Below are 16963 nucleotides of genomic sequence, written 5' to 3' on the forward strand. Positions count from 1 at the left end.
ATATTTCCCAGGACAGTCCACTGATCTTACAGTCTGACAGGAATGTTACCCTGAATGCCCGGAATGCCCTGGGGCAACTCACTGGCCAGCTGACTGTAGGTGAGTGCCATTGGACTCATGAAGACTTTCCTCTCCAACTTCTGTTCTTGCCTTTCTAAAATGTTTGCTTAAATCAGAAAAAAAAAATTCCAAACAAAAGGTATTCTGTGTCCCAGATATGTGACACAGACTGGTATGGAGAACATGTACTCAACCTGGGAATTACTTTACAATTTAAAATGTTCTCCTGCTGTATAGATTTAGTACCTTATCTACCATTTCCTTACCCTGAATAAACTTGTTTTTTCTATTAAAAAAAAGTAAAAAAAAATTAAAAATTAAAAAAAATAAAATGTTCTTCTTTCTGTGATAATGGTGATGATAGCTGATTGTTTATATAGCATTTTAAGACTTGTAGTGCACTTTATAAATATTATTTCATTTAGTCCCCGCTAAAAGCTTTGGAGGTATTATTCTTCTTATTTTACAGATGAGGAAACTGAGGCAGACAGAAGGTAATGACTTGTCCCTGGTCACACAGTCATTAAGTATCTAAGGCTGGATACCCTTGACCACAGTTCCAGAATTCTATTCATTATGCCAGCTAGTAACCTTTTAAGTAGATATATTATTATCTCCATTTACAGGTGAAGAAACTTGGGCTAACAAAGTTTACATTACTTGCTTAGAGTTATGAACTGTCTGAGTTGGAATTCTGACTCTCATCTTCCTGATTCTAGACCCTGTGGTCTAGCCACTTTGCCTCCCACTGGCTGCTACATTTACAAGGATGGCCCTGGGAGGGAGATGACAGCTAGAGGCATGGCGTTATCTAACACCTCCAGGATATCCTGAAAACTGCCATTCTACCACACAAAACTGGGCACTGAGCAAGTTCATTTCCAAATGTGGTAAAGCCAATAGATGGAGAAGTATGCATCTCTGCTAATACTTGTCCAAACTCAAGCAGGGTTATTCTTCAGGGTCTTAGCTGTTACTTCACTGATTCATCAGAACTGAATCCTTTTGTATCTTCAAAATATTGTTCTAAGATCTTCTTATCTCTCTTTAACTCACCTTCACCCCTATAGTAAGCCAATTGTTAGTGTATGAAATTCATTTAACAAATTCTTCATTTATTGCCTCTTTATGACAAGATGGTTTGTAATATACCCTAGTGGAAAAATTGCTTCTGTTTCTCCTTCACTTAATCGTTACCCAAATGTATTCCACCAGCTAGATTTTCTCACAGGAATATGGAAATAGTTGTTGACTTGAATTTAAATTCTTAAAATACAAGGACATTCAGCCAGAATTTGACTCGCCTTGATTTGACAGCCTCTTATGAATCCAATTGGGTTTGAATAAGATCTAAGTGTCAGGAACCATATTCCGGTTCCATCCAGGGGCATAATGATAATTGTTTAAAAATTGACACACACCCCAAAAATGGTCGCACAACCCACTTTTAAGTTTAATTAACATTTTCTCCAATACTACTATCATAATTATAGCAAGCAATTTTATAGTGCCTATAATGTGTTGGTTGTTTTACAACTCTCTCATTTGATATAACAAACCCTACAAGGCAAGTGCTATTGTTATCCCCGTTTTATAGTCAAAGAAACAGAGGCAGACAGATGTTAAATGATTTGCCCAGGGTCACACATGTCTGAAGTTGGATGTGACTCACATCTTCCTGACTCCAGACCTAACATTCTAACCATTATACCACCTAGCTACCTCCAAATTAAGACAATCAACAAAACAATAAATCAAGTCCTGATTTGTATTGTATGCTGATTTCTGAGGTGTAAATGCTCTCAGAGAAAACTTAATAAGAAGCCTGTTCAATTTGGCTCTAGACCAGTGATTCCCAAAGTGAGCGCTACCACCCCCTGGTGGGTGCTATAGTGATCCAGGAGGCGGTGATGGCTACAGGTGCATTCATCTTTCTTATTAATTGCTATTAAAATTTTTAAAAATTAATTTCCAGGGGGCTAGGTAACATTTTTTTCTGGAAAGGGGGTGGTAGGCCAAAAAAGTTTGGGAACCACTGCTCTAGACTGTTCCTGGTTCCACTTCCCAAAATCAGAGTAATATATATTGAATTAACATTTTGAATTAGATTTTTATCTTGATGTGCCAGTTTAGGGCATCTGTGTACAGGAAATTGAAATCAGTGGTTTACTAACAACTCCTCTTCAGGATTTAGATTCTTATGACTTCCTCGGTATCTCCACCTCTGCTGTTCTTTCACTGCAGCTTCTCTCTATCATATACTTGATTGGTCCTCATATGTAGGCAGTTTTCTCCTTCCTTTTTTTAGTTTAAAGCCCATTTTCATTAGCTTTGCAATACATTAGGCAAATCTATCCTTAACAGTTTTTGTTAGGGTCCCATCCATCACATGCCAAGAGCCAGTCATTCTTTGATTGTAAGTCATGGTCCATTCTTCAAGTCCCATTCCCAAGCTCTTTCTTCTTAGGCATGTCTTCACTTCCCACCTCAGTTTTTCTCTATATATTCTTTGCCTTCAATAAGTAGGCATAAAGAAAATATCACCTGTACCCTTCCTCCTAAGTCTTCAGTTTCTTTCCCAAATCTTCTTAATTTTTTCTGTTTCTCTTGTGTCAGTGTCATTTATGTCCTCACTCGGGCACCTCTTAGAGTTTCTTCTCTGTTGATATCAATAGATAAACAAGTTGCTGCTTGAGGACCCTGAGCAGGAAGTAACCACTCTATATTACTTTTCTCTTCTTCTGACCCTTCCTCAGTAACCTCTCACCTACCTTCTACAATCTATGCCTCTGTCCCATCATTCCTTGGAAGGCAAGCAAGTGCTTCTTCTTCAGGACCTATAGCTCTTTTCTCTTTAGGAAAAAAAAAAACCCTCTTTCCTGCTAAAATTCCAAAGCCCCATTGTTTTTCTCCTCTTTCTTCCTTGGATAACATTCTCCTACTCACCACTCTGCTGAAAAAAAAAAAAAAAAAGCCAGATTCTCCTTCCCATTTTCAATACTTTGAGGGGAAAAAATAATCTTTTCTCCTCATCACAGTTTCTTTTCCTTCTTTATTTGTTTGGGGAAAGGGAAAACATTATTCTTCTTGATAATTTGGGATGTGAAAGTTCATTCTTCAGTACCATATAAGATTTAAGAGAAGTGGAAGGCTGTCTTTAAGGTACACTAGGAACTCATGGAAAAGGACGTTAGCAGGCAGAAGGCAGAGGAGGAACAGTTTGGAAGTGACAACAGCTAGCGTAAGTGACTTCCTGTGGGAGGTTAGGAGCTTCCTGTCCGGGAAGGCGGGCTCATTGGAGCTCATCTACCTCACCTGACTGTTGAGAAGGAGTATACCCCCAATTCATCTTGGAGGTACTCTATTTAACTGGGAAAGATCTAGAAAAGGATCTGGCCATGCCTGCTGTGCTTATCAGAAGATTTTATCTAACATTTCCTGTCGGATCAGCTTTGAGGTTTTACCTCCGGGGTCAGACCCCTTGGGGTAGACTTAGCCAATGGAGTTCGTTCATAACGGTTTTTGGGGGGAATAAACCAGACCAGCTACTGAGGGTCATAGATAGTTAGCTTAGTCAGTTTTGGGGATACCTAGATAGAAACGAGGAGTTAGATTAGCCAGAAGAAACAAAAGGCTTCCTCTTGTGAGGGACGTAGAGGATTGTGGGTAATTAGCTAGATTCCTTAGAGTTAGGGTCTCCCCTTTTTTATCCTCAGTTTGTATTCCCTCTTAAATAAAAGGGATACTGTTTTTTATAACAATTGTCTCCAAGGAGTTTGCACAACTGGCCCAGTGAGAGAAAGTGATTTAATTTCATTCTCACTAACCAGAGGTTAGAACACCCAGCTGGCTCTTCAGGGGGATCCCTGAGTGGATCTATCACTATCTACATCTGTGGCTCTATCTTTCCTTATATATACATAAATATTTTCTTTTTTTTTAGTTAACAAGTTGTTACAGGACAAAAACGTTGTCATTTAAAGTTTTTTTTTAAGCTCAAAAGCCATTTTAAAACCTTGATGTGGTCATTAGTAAATATATAAATTCCCTTTATTATAAACTTATCTTATATACTTATCAAAAATAACAAATAGTCCTACTCTAAACTTATCTATGTTTCCTACTCCTATTCACTATTTTACTCTAGGGAGATACACGTGAAAAAAGGGAAATAGAGAATTACAATAAGCTGTTTTACAGAAGGCAAAAACAAAGGGAAACTCAGTGACATTTGGAACATTTATAGGTTTTATAACCTGGAAGTGACAAAAATACAGCCTTTGCACACTAAGTCTAGTGTGCTACATATATGTCACTGATGGTGAATGAATGAGACATCACTATATTATACACACAAATAGCACACTGTATATTCTAGTCTGGACAATAGGCATCATTCCACCATTTGATTTAAAGAGAGTTTAAAGGTCTAAGTTTTTTTTTAAAAAAAGGGGGTGGGGGACTCAACAAAGAATTCAAAAAGCACATACAACTGAAAGTTGAGGACAAAATAGGAACCAGATGGAAGACGAGGGGGAAACAGCAAAAAGGAATGCTTCCATTTGGCCTCTAACATTACAGTTCTGTTTATGTATACTAAGGAAGTAGGAAGACATCGAAGAAAAGAAAGATATGGAAAGCAGTTAGACTACACCAAACATGTACAGATGCTACATATTTTGGAGGTGACACAATTAGATCTTTGAAGGATTAATTCTCAAGTCATCTCATGGATAAGCTGATATAAAAAGAGGATGAACAATCTCAGAATGCTTCCTTCAAAAAACAACTAAGAGGCTATCAAGAACTAAACTCATTTTGAATATTGTTTCCTTCCCCAGTGCCTGGCATCTTATTAATAACTTTCAATAGGCTGATTGGCTCATATGCTACAGTCTTTTTGCTATTATTTAAAATTTTCGAGTTGGGATTCTTTAATATTTATTTATAGTTCTCTTTGTCTTTCCTCGTTTATGTATTAGTACTATATATGTCCTCTATATCCCCAAAAAGAGTTTGATAAAGTGTTTTTTCAAATCATTTTTGAAAATAATTTGTGAATTTATAGATATTAATTGATCTCTGATTGAGCCAAGCTGGTCTCCTCTCTGTTCCTCACATACCACACTCCATCTCATATTTCCATACCCTTGCTCTCACCATTCCTTATGCCTTATGAGGCAGGGATCTCATAAGGAAAGGAAGGACTTTATGATATGAGGATAAGATGTAAGGAATGGCAAGAAAACTTGGCTAGATCAGAGAATGGAAGAGGATAATGTCCAATTAAGCTAAAAAGATAATTTGGGGCTGTGTTATGCAAAACATTGACTATGTCTGGATAGAGAAAGACATTTTCTCATAGGGCAATAGTTACTGGAATTGACTGAGTAGAGGAGTCATAGTCAGATCTGTTCTTAAGGAAAATTACATTGAAAACAGTTTTGAAGGTAGAATGGAGGGGTGAGAGACTTTGAGGCAAAGAGACCAGAGTCTGTTACAATGATCTAGGTGAGAGCTGAGAAGGGCCAGAAGTAAGGTAGTATTTGTATGAGTAGAGAGGAGTCAGATGTGAGTGAAAGTGAGGGGGAATGAGACAAAGACAAGGCTCAGGTTATGAAGACCTTGGAAGACAAAAAAAGATGACAGTCTTCAACAGAAATAAGGAAGTTAGAAAGAGAGAGGGCTTTGGGGGGAAAAATATTGAATTCAGTTTAGAATATGTTGAGTTGGAGATAACACCAGTTTTAAATGTTCAATATACAATCTATCATGTGAGGCTGAAGCTCAGGGAAAGACTAAAACTAGATATGAGATAAATCTAGAAATGATAGCTAAACTCCTAGGAATTGATGGGTTCAGATGAGATGGCATGAGACAGGATAGTGTGAGATGAGATTAAATAAGATGAGATGAAAGACAGAGCATACAACAGAGACAGAGAGATGGGGGAGTTAACAGAAACAGAAACTTGGGAAATATTCACTTTCGGAGGACATGACATAGATCATTACCCAAGAAAGGGGACTGAGAAGACTAGTGAGACAAAAAGAAGAGAACTAGAGAAGAGCTGAATCAACATAAAAGCCCAGAAAAGAGAGATTATACAGGAGAAAATGGTCAATGGTGTGAAATGCTGAAAATCAGTAGAGAAAATTGAAGACCGAGGACTATCAAATTTAGAGATTAAAACAACTGGTGAAATCCTGTGTGTGTGTGTGTGTGTGTGTGTGGTTGTATGCTCATGCTTGTGTATGTGGGTATGAGAGTATGTCTGGGATGGATCTGTTTAAGAAATTTCCAATAAAGGAACACTAATAATTTGTCCCTCTCCTTTTAATTTAATTTAATTCAAAAAATAATCTCCTGAAGACCTTTCATTGTGGCCCAGCTGATAACGCCTCCCTCTTTCAGATCACCTCCTTGCATTCTGTATATGTCTTTTATGTACCTAATTATCTAAATGCTGTTTCCCCTAGGACAACAGGAGATACTTTGAAGCCGGACCTTGTTTTTGTTTGTATGTTTTTATGTTTCTTTGATTTTCTAACACTTAGCACAGTACATGGCATGTAATAAGCTTTGTGTGTGTGTGTGTGTGTGTGTGTGTGTGTGTGTGTGTGTGTGTGTGTGTGTGTGTGTTGATTTTGCCCTTAAGGAGAAAAAACTCACTTATTTCAACCCTGATTTGTTTTTGTTGAATGTGAGCATGTGGGAATTTGAGAAAATATTTCTTCTATTTTCTCAATATTTGACTGTTTAGGCAAAGTTGAGAAAATAATTTATCTGTTTAGATATGATAAATTGAATTGGAGCCTTCTTGAGTTAAACTGTTATCTCTGTTACATTGCCTTAATCAGTTTAGAGGAGATAAAGATTTTCTACACTGTACCTCTGTCCTGTGTGGATTTGCTTATACTAATGCCACTTGTATACATGATTTGTTTCCTGCCATCAATTTTAGTTAGAATTAAGGTATTTTTCCATAAGAAAGTATTTTAATCTTCCCAAATATAAGGGTTGGGTTTTGTTTTGTTTTGTTTTTTTCCCAAATGAACTGGCTTTGATCTCTTTTCACTCTGAATTTGGCTACTCCTCCTGACCCAAGTATAAAATAATGGGATTAAGAGAAAAGAAAGAATTCCCCTTCCCTTGCTCTTCTGAATTTAGTATTGGTCTTTTAAAATAGACAAAGAAGAAGAAAGGTATGCTCTGTTTGATTTGGTTGGTTGTAATGCAGTACAATTTGATTGTATTACAGTGATTGTAATTTGATTGTATTACAGTGGTTCATCCTCCTAGAGGAAGCGTGGCATAGGAGGTGAAAGGATTCTGCATTTGGAGTCAGAAACCCTCATTACAAGTCCTAGTTATGCTACTAAATAACAGCTTGATTTGGGGGAAGTTGCTTCATCTTCAGACTCAGTTTCCTTATGAAGAGGCAGATATGGATTATATCTCCTGTCCCTTCTAACTATAACATCCTTTAAGTTCATCATTCTAAGCCTGAAAAGTTCTTTGCATTCTTTTAAAGGTAGAATTCTTCACTTGTTTTCTCTCACTGCCTTCCTGACCATAATGTGACACTTTGGGGAGTTTTGTTCCTTTTTCTCCCTCTTGTTCCCAGGACTTCCTTATCTCTATTAATATTTGTGGATCTTTCACTTTTATTAGATGCATGATTGAAACATCTTTTTAGAGGCAGTAGATCTGTGTATCAATGAGAAAGTTCTGGAAAAAAAAGTTGGTGGGAATAATGAAGTGAAGCTGTTAACTGAATATTAAGGGAGGAAAAGAAATGGCTATATGTTAAACATAAATAATTGATCTATAAAAAATATCAACACAAGTAGCAAAACAATACTAAAGTGCCTCAATAATTTAAAAGCTATATAGATTTTGAAAACTAATGTAACCATTGGTCATTTAGAGCATTACTTTAAAGCAGTGATGTAGAATGGTAGTTAGAATGTTATTTTTTCCCATTTTATTGTCCTTCCCTCCATTTCTCCTAGGAGCAGACACTGTGGAAGCTCAGTGTAAAAAGTTTGAAGTGCGTGCAAGTGGAGGTGGCAGGGTCCTGTTTTCTGCCAATGAAGAAGAGATCACCATTGGGGCTGACCGACTCAAAGTAACAGGTATAGGATTTGCCTTGGAGATTTGCTACAAAGGAGACAAAATGCTTTATTCTGTTATTTTTTTCATATTTCCTTGTGATTTCCCAATGATTCCCTCTACATAGTACCACCACCATCACAACCACCAAAAGAACCTTTCTTTGTCACAAAGAAGTAATCTTTAAGAAAACAAATGAACAAAATGGCCTTCTCTGACAAAACAGGACCCATTCTGCTCCTGTTGTCCACTATCTGTCTGACAAGAGGAGTGTGATGTCTTCTACCATGTGTTCTGAAGGCTAGACTCATCACTGCATTAGAGTTCTGAATTCTTTTATTGCTGATTTTCTTTACATTATTCTGGACATTGTGAAAACAAAACAGAACAAAAATTCTCCAGTTTCTTCTGACTTTACTCTGAATTCATTAATGCAAATTTGCACAATTTCCCTAATTTCTTTAATTTTGTCATTTCCTCAAGTGTAATAATATCCCATTAAATTTATATACTTCAGTTTATTCAGGCATATCCTAATGCCAAAATAAATAGGAGTCTTATAAGCAAGTTTCCTCTATCCTTTCCTTGGAGCATATGCCTTGTAATGGTATGGTTGGCCAAATAGTTACAAAGTTTAGTAACTTTTATAGTATGAATACAAATTGTTTTCCTGAATGGTTGGACTGACAGCTTCACCAACAATGCAGTAGTCTAGGTTGCATGGCCCTCCAAGTTTAATAATTTTCATCTGTTCTCATGGTTCTAAGATGAAAGTTCAGTATTGGGTTAATATGTATTTCCCTTAGTATTTATGACTTGGAACATTCTGTTCTATAATTGTGAATAGGTATAATTCTTTTTAAAATTTCCTATCCATATCCTTTGATGAGTGTAACATTGTCAGAATTACAACACAAGTCTCTGTGGCTCTGAGGTTAACTCTATCCATATTATATCATGTCAGTTCTCCATATTAGAGGCCAGACTTTAATACTGAAACATTCCACTAGATATAGCCAAGATTATTTATGCTACCTCAACAAAGTCACATTCTGCTATCTCCAATCCACAGGGTATATATTTTTTCCCTATAGACATAGGGAAAGTAGATAATTTGCTGCCAAGATTAATGGCTTTTGATTTGAGATGAAATGAGATTTGCTGCCAAGATATGAAAGACAGGGGTGTTACCTGTGTAACACTAATTATATTGGTCTAGAATCTGGTTAGCCTTCCTCCCAGCAGTCTTAGTAACCTTCCTTCTATGCTCCACCCTATAAATTGGCATCATCGTCATCATCTTAACATTGTCATATCTTTACCATAGACTATGAACATTCTGTATGTGACGAATAGCTCAATAATTTGTGCCTCCTTAACATGAGAATTTCCTAAATAATTATACGCAGTTGAAATTTTCAAAATTCTATATGGGGGGGGGGGGAGGGAAGAAGTTAAGTGATAATATCCCTGTTTGTGGAGGGGTGTCTTCAGTGTACACAAATTGCATTAGTGAAGAAAGTGATTCAAAGATAATCAATGATTGATGGAAAATTAAAGTAAGATCTACATTTCCATTTATTTTGTTCCCTTCTTATTCCTTTAAGAGAATTTAGAGGGAAATGTATTTCTCTCCAATACAGCCATTCAAGTTATGTTATTTAAATAATAGCATCAGATTTTCTGACACTAATCTGTCCATAACCACCATGCCTCATCTGTCTCTGGACCCTACTTTTGTGGGGCCCTTCTCCCATTAATGAGTTCTTTCCAAAAGCTTCACTTTGGGGAATGGTCCCAGACTTACCACCCCTCATTCTCTGAATTTAATGTTCTCACCTGGGTACCTCCATACATGTACTTTTTAGCTCCCCTTTTATCTGTTGTCTTCCTTCATTAGAAGATAAGTTCCCTGAGGGCAGGGACAGGTTTTATTTTCTTTTCCCCAACCCTTAGTATATAAACCATTTAATAAATGTTTGTTGAATTAATGCTCGTACATGTACACACAAAGCTTTTTAAATGCCAAAACATATTTACGACATATTAAAAGCCCTTAGTACAGGAAAAAAATGAAACCATCTCAGATCACTTTGTTAAATATCTACCACCCCACTTTGTTTTCCCCAAGAGGCAATTATTATTTGGCATTTCAGTTCTCAACAAGTGTGGTAATGAAAGTTATTAGATTTGAAGTTAATTATAAAATTTGATATGCTGTGCCTTATGCAACTTAGCAGTCACTTTCAGGGCCAACAATAGACTAGAAAACATAAAAGATACTTGACTCTTCTCCAAATCTCCAGCGTATGAATGTACAACTATATAACTTTAGGAGAAAGACAGGGATGTCAGAATTAAATATATAAGGGACCATAGGGGACATGGAATACAACTCCCTCTTTTTTAGGGGAGAAAAATGAGACCCATATAGGTGAAGTGACATGCCCAATTTACAGAGGTAACAGGCAGCAGAAAGTTTATTTGAATCTAGGTCTGCTGACTAAATGAATGACCTTTACATTACACCCCTTTTTCTATTACTTCTTCTTTGGAGGAAGAGAAAATTGGAGGAATCTTGCTTGCTTGCTTGCACTATTTACCTACCCCTTTGGAGAATACTAAGGAAAAAGCCATTTGAAAAATTTAAGAGCCACAGAAATGTGAGTTGCTACTATTATATATAACTTATTGTTACTGTTTCTCTACATCTCATTCTTCTTGTATTTTTAAGTTTACACAAAAATGGCTCTTCTTATATCTTCTATAAATTATTGTGCAGATGGACAATAACTGACTCATTTCTATAATTCAATAATTGTAATGAGTCATAAGCTTAGGTTCTGGAGGCTCATATGAGGCCCTAATACTACCTTCAGTTGCAGAGAGGATGATGAATACCTCCTCCTGATCTCACAAGATTTTAATTTCTTCAGTTTGGCTTCTTTTTCTTGAAAAATGTTTGTTTCACATAGTTAAAGGATATTAACATTTGGTATGCCCACTTCTATTAAAACCATTTTTTTTCTCATTTTTTAAGGAACCATGTCATATCTGGGCAATTGTGGAGAACAATTTTGCATATGGTGATAGTCTGGTTCTAGTATGATTTTTTTTTTTGCAGAATTCTCAAAGGTATTTTGAAGTCTACATTTGTAGTATGATGATTAATGTTCTATTTACTTATGAAAGATACCAAAGCAATAGTTTATCACTCCACAGCCTAAAGGGGGAAGATGAAACAAAAAACAGAAGCTGAGGAGGGGATAGGGATGCAGAGACAGAGAATTTATCCAACTCATGGACATGGTGAAGTCCAAATGTAGTAGATCCAGATAAAATATGAAGAAATCTTTGAACTGAGGTTCCTTCTTAAATGGAGTTCATGATTCCACCCTCTAATCAGAGAGACAAAGGGTAGCATGAAGTAGTATATCAAAACTGATGAGATCATACAGAGTGATATTCCAGTAATGAGCTTCCATGGTGGAAAAGTCAGTCAAAGAAATTGCTAAGGGGTGCAGCTTGGTGAGAGATGAGGAGGTTATTGGTAGGTGATCATATTTTGTATGACATGTTGCCTATTTTCTACCATTACTTTACACAATCTGCATTGCTGAATGCATCCAATTTCCTTAAAGATAAGCCATTTTCAATTTTCAATGGAAAGGAATTGGTCTTGACTTATTATCATAAATGCTTCTCTTTCTATAAACATATCCACATGACCTAGCTATTTATTCAAGCTATCTTTTGTCAACATATTGTTCATGTGGATATCACACATGAAAGGCTTTTTGATTCTATTCTTGGATCTTGGCAGTTGCATAGGCTCCATTCCAAGTGTAAATGCCTTTTGGCCACATTTGAGAAATCCAAAGGAATATACCCATTGTCATTCTTTATTGTTGCTCTGTGAAATGATGCCTGATTGTTCCAAGAGAATTACTGCAAGTTTTAAATGTGTTTATCTTGTGCTCTGAGAATTTACTTCAATCTTCTTCATTTGAGGATAAACTATTCATCTTTCCATAAATCCCTTAGGGCAATAAGCCCTGGATTTTGTTAATATTTTATGGATTTTAGTTAGGATACTTTCTCAATTTGTTAGGGTCCATTTGGTGTTTCCAAAAGCTCATGCTAAGAATTATTTTCAATAGTCATTCATTTCTTTAAATGTGTTATTTCCATTAAACTTTTGTCAGCATGCCAGTAAGTCTCTTACCATTCACAAACACAAAAATTCAAAGCCATAGCTTTCTTCTTAATAGTTTTATGCTTAGTGTCTTGTCTAGAGGAAAGCTATTTTAGGAACCCAAGTTTTTTTTTATTTTTTAACCCTTACCTTCTGTCCTAGTAACAACACTAAGAAGGACAAGGGCCAGGCAAATGAAGGTATGACTTGCCTAGGGTCATAGAGCTATGCACTGTATGAGATCAGGTGCTCTATCCACTGTGCCATCACCTCATCCAACCTAAGTTCTTTAATTCACTTCTGTAACATCATATGAAAATGAACAGCCAAAACTAAGAAATGTAGGTGCTTAATAAGTGTTTATTGATTGACTGTTTAAATGACCTAGTGACTGGAGTAAGAAACTAGTTATGAATAAGAGAGCTGAGGCTGAGTGGTGCAGATAGTTAAACATGGCAGAGAGACCCAGTAGCTTTGAGAATAGTTGGAGGCTGGACTCTGCCTGGTCTGATCTCTGATGAACTTGCAATTGGTCCCTTCGGAATGTAGGGAAGTATGTTTTCTTCTGAAGTCTTATTTCATTACCAGAGCGGATGTTGTTGAATGTTTTCTAGCTCTCTGCTAGAGTTTATCATAGTCTCTCTACTGCAGAACCAGGACTTCCTGCCATAATCAGAAATAGCAACTTAGGTCAGAATGTACCATTTTTAAGGAGAAGTTGACCACATCTTTTTTACTTGTGTAATTGGTAGACAAGGTTGTTTGTACCAGTATATTGGCATTCCATTTCAGGGTAGTTCATAATAAACAAATCTGGAAATTCTGACCAAGTCAAGTAATCTTAGAACAACTAGGTTAACTAGCCATACTGATCACACTCATCTAGGTATCAAATCTAAATACTCATGTTGTTTCCATATGCATATTGTTGTGAGGAAGATTAGTTAGTAATTAAGTATTAAGGATGTACCTAGCAGGCTGGAGCTGGAGAATTCCAAGATGGAATGAAGGAGGAGGAAGGAGTGCTTGTGCCCTGAGAAGGACTCTACTAGGGGTTGGCACAAACTGTGGCTAGCCCTGGGAGATCTCAGAGTAAAGGACACCCTGCTTCCTGATTTCCCTGAGATTCTGTGTGGTATGGCATCTAGCAAGAGGACAAGACCTACAGAGAAGCACCAAGAAGAGGAGAAGTTTGGGATCTGGTGGACAACATCTCAAGCACATTCTTTCTTCTTGGATATCTTGGACCACCTAAGCTTTTGGCATCCTGATCATCTGTGGATAACCGTGAGAAACCCCAAAGCCACCCTCAGCCCATAGCTGTGCTGGTCAAACCCTGGCTGGAACCAGGTCTGATGCAGCCTCCCAGAGACTCCATTACTGCTCCTTTGGCCCTATCTGCTAGATCACTAAGATTAGAGTAGAGAAGTCTTCCCCTTGCCCTATGGTTTTGTCATTAGGTTTTAAATATAGAAATCCCTTTCCCACCTTTTAGTTAAACATAATTAAACCAGTTAAGCCCTTTTACCTTGCCTGCTTGTTTCTAGACTCTGGCCTAGGGGAAGCTGGGTGACAGTTAAGACCAACTGCCATTCCTGTGTAATCCAGTAAACTCTGGTCTTTCCATCCTGGTCCAGTCTCTCCTACAACCCAGTGTGTGTACCCACAACTATTTATATTTATTGTAACATCCCTGGTGCCCTCCATTATCTATTTTTCACAATATAGTTAGTGTGCATATTCCTTATAAATTCAGGATGGAATCACTCATGACAAAAGTGCTCTAGTCTATTCCAATTTGTTATCAGGATTCAAGATCAAAGCCCTCAGTCTCTACTTTTCCCTGTTGTCCATGAAGAATTTTATCCTTATTAAGTTCAAATGACATTCTGGTATCATTGGAGAAACATTTCACAAGATGGAGACAGAGTTGATGTGGGGTTTTTTTGGTGGAGTCATAAAACTGATATCATCCATGTATATCAACTAACAAAATATTTTGGTATAACTCCATATTTACCTTGGAATACATATTTAGTTCTGTTTAGGAGAGGTGATTTTGGATTTAAGACTAAATAGCACCACGATGAAGCCTGAACTGTATACCTAAAAAATACACTATTTTACAACAGTTATTACTGACATTATTATTTTGGTGGCCTGGTCTAAAAAGAGAATACTTTTCCATTACACTATATGGTATACTTTTCTCACCATAGTGGATCATTTTTATATTTTGGAAGTAAATGAATGTCAAGAGTATAAAGATGAGTGAAAAACTTTGCAATGACACATAAAAACAAAACCAGCATGGTACTTTCTTGTGGTTAAACAAATGAACAATAAGCTATTCTTTATAGCTCTGGGATTCTCCACATGCCCTTTTGGTCACCCTGTTCTTTTCTTATACACTTTTATTGCTTTATTGAATGCTTGAAGTCCATGCCATATAATATGTCCATATCTGAATGGATCATTATCTCTGTACCAGTGAAGAGGAAATCATAAAGTAGCTTGCTGGTGATTTATGTGGCACTATAAAATGTTTAAGCCAATAATTAGAGATCTTCTCTGGATCTTCTGCTTAAAAATTTTGCAGAGAAACTAGACTTCTTTTCTCCCTTTGTGTCACTAATCCATCTGTCATTATATTAATGTCAGACAAACATTCTGTTGGTTCCAACTTGTGTTTACATTATGTTGGACTTCTTATGACCATGTAGCTGATTGAAGATTCTCTCTCTCTCTCCCCTCTGATTTCATTGCTTTTCAAGGCTCTATAAATAGTAAAATTATTGATTTATTTTTATTTGATCATTTTGTTCTTTGAATTGCTAAACTCCTTGTATTGTCTTAACATTTTTGCTTTCATTTTTATGGTATATAAAGATGAAAAGGATACCAAAAGCTACACTAGATCAAGGTCACACAGGTAGTAAGCACTATAGCTGAGATTTGAACCCAGGACCTCTGGGTTTTGATTCTAGATATTTCTACTGAATGACAAGTTTCTGATAATTTAATCACCATTTCCAGATTAAGGTTTCTCACATCCACATATCCTGCCCCAAACTTTCCACTGAACTCCAAATCTCCTCTTTGCCATAACCTTTCAGACATCCCAAATTAGGCATCTTAAACTCAGCACATCCAAAACTGAACTCATAATCTACAACCAAAGCCCTCCCCCATCTCATTCTTACTTCCTCTATTATTGTAAGGGGCAACAGCATCTTCTCATTCCTTCAGGCTATAAACCAAGCTGTTATCTAGGCCTTTGGATTTCATTTTTGTAACATCTCTTAAGTATGCTCCCTTCTCTTCCCTGACATAACTGCCACACTGGTACAGGTCATCATCACTTCATGCCTGATTTTTGCAATAGCTGTTGGTGGGCCTCTCCTCCATTCAGTCTAGTAAATCTCCCAGCCCAAATTATACTACTCCCTCACACAATCAATAAACCCTAATTGCTGTCTACTCCTCCAAAATCAAATACAAAATGCCCTTTTTTGGCATTCAAAGCTCTTAATAACCTCTCACCCTTCTACCTTTCTAGACTTCTTTCTGGCTTTTCCACAAACAGCATCTTTCACTAGACATTCTCTCTGGCTGACCCCCATACCTTGAATTCTCTTCCTTTTCCACTCTGACCACACCTCCATTACTGCCTTAAGTCTCATCTTCTCTCATAATTCTTCCCTCATAATTTTAGTACCTTCTTTTCTCTCTTTTATACTGCTTCATTTGGTGATTTCATCAGCTCCCAAGGATTGAATTATTATTTCTAGGCTGATGATTCTCACATCTACATATCCTGGTACAATCTCTCTGCTGACCTCCAATCTCACATCTCTAAGTGCCATTCAGATATCTCAAATTGCATTTCCAGTAGACATCTTAAACTCAATGTATCCAAAATGGAACTCATTATTTTCTCCCAAAAGTTACCTTTCCCAAACATTTTCTTTCCCATTCATTTCTCCCCATCTCATATCCTCTCCTATCTTTAGAGGGCAGTCTCCAGTCCCTCAGGGTTGCAATGTAGATTATGTGTAAACTCCTTCCTCAACCTCTACATTTTTGGTGTGGCTTCCTTGCCTTAATTCCTTGGCTCATACATGAGAAGGTTTGGCTCAAGCAATCAATACTGAACTTTTTAAGAGTCAAATCTGTCTTTGTAGAGAAATAGCTGCCTTCCACAACAAGCAGGATTTATTTATATCAGCTCCATGAACAGTGGTGGAATGTGTTATGAATCAAGACCAGTGATGGATCATTCCAACACAGGGTTGTATACCATCTCTCTAAGCATCTTCAGTAGCCCAGCCTTAACCACAGTCTTGGGTGTCACTATTCCTCCCCTCTTCATCATTAAATGGGCATCTACTCAACCTATAAAGTGAGAGAAGGCTTTTCTCAATTTCTCTGAACAGTAGAATGAATGAATGTGGCCAATATTTCCTGTGGTATCTCTGGATTTCAAAAAAAAACATTTGTCATATGATTCCATGATGGGGTTCCTTTAAAGCCCTCTTTTCCCTTTCTCCTCAGTTACTAAAACACCATATCCACAAGCTCCTGCTCCAATCT

General features: G+C 37.0%; 1 protein-coding gene across 1 annotated transcript in view; it reads left to right on the forward strand.

Moving 5' to 3' along the window:
* Window positions 1-16963, forward strand: part of SGCZ (sarcoglycan zeta) — a 126962-nt gene that overhangs the window by 89535 nt on the left and 20464 nt on the right. Inside the window, exons 3-4 of the mRNA XM_044680993.1 lie at window positions 12-99; window positions 8076-8198. Coding sequence (XP_044536928.1) covers window positions 12-99; window positions 8076-8198 — 211 coding nt within the window. The remainder of the gene's footprint in view (window positions 1-11; window positions 100-8075; window positions 8199-16963) is intronic.

The sequence above is a fragment of the Gracilinanus agilis genome, chromosome 6 (assembly GCF_016433145.1).
Source record: "Gracilinanus agilis isolate LMUSP501 chromosome 6, AgileGrace, whole genome shotgun sequence".
Taxonomy (NCBI): Eukaryota; Metazoa; Chordata; class Mammalia; order Didelphimorphia; family Didelphidae; genus Gracilinanus; species Gracilinanus agilis.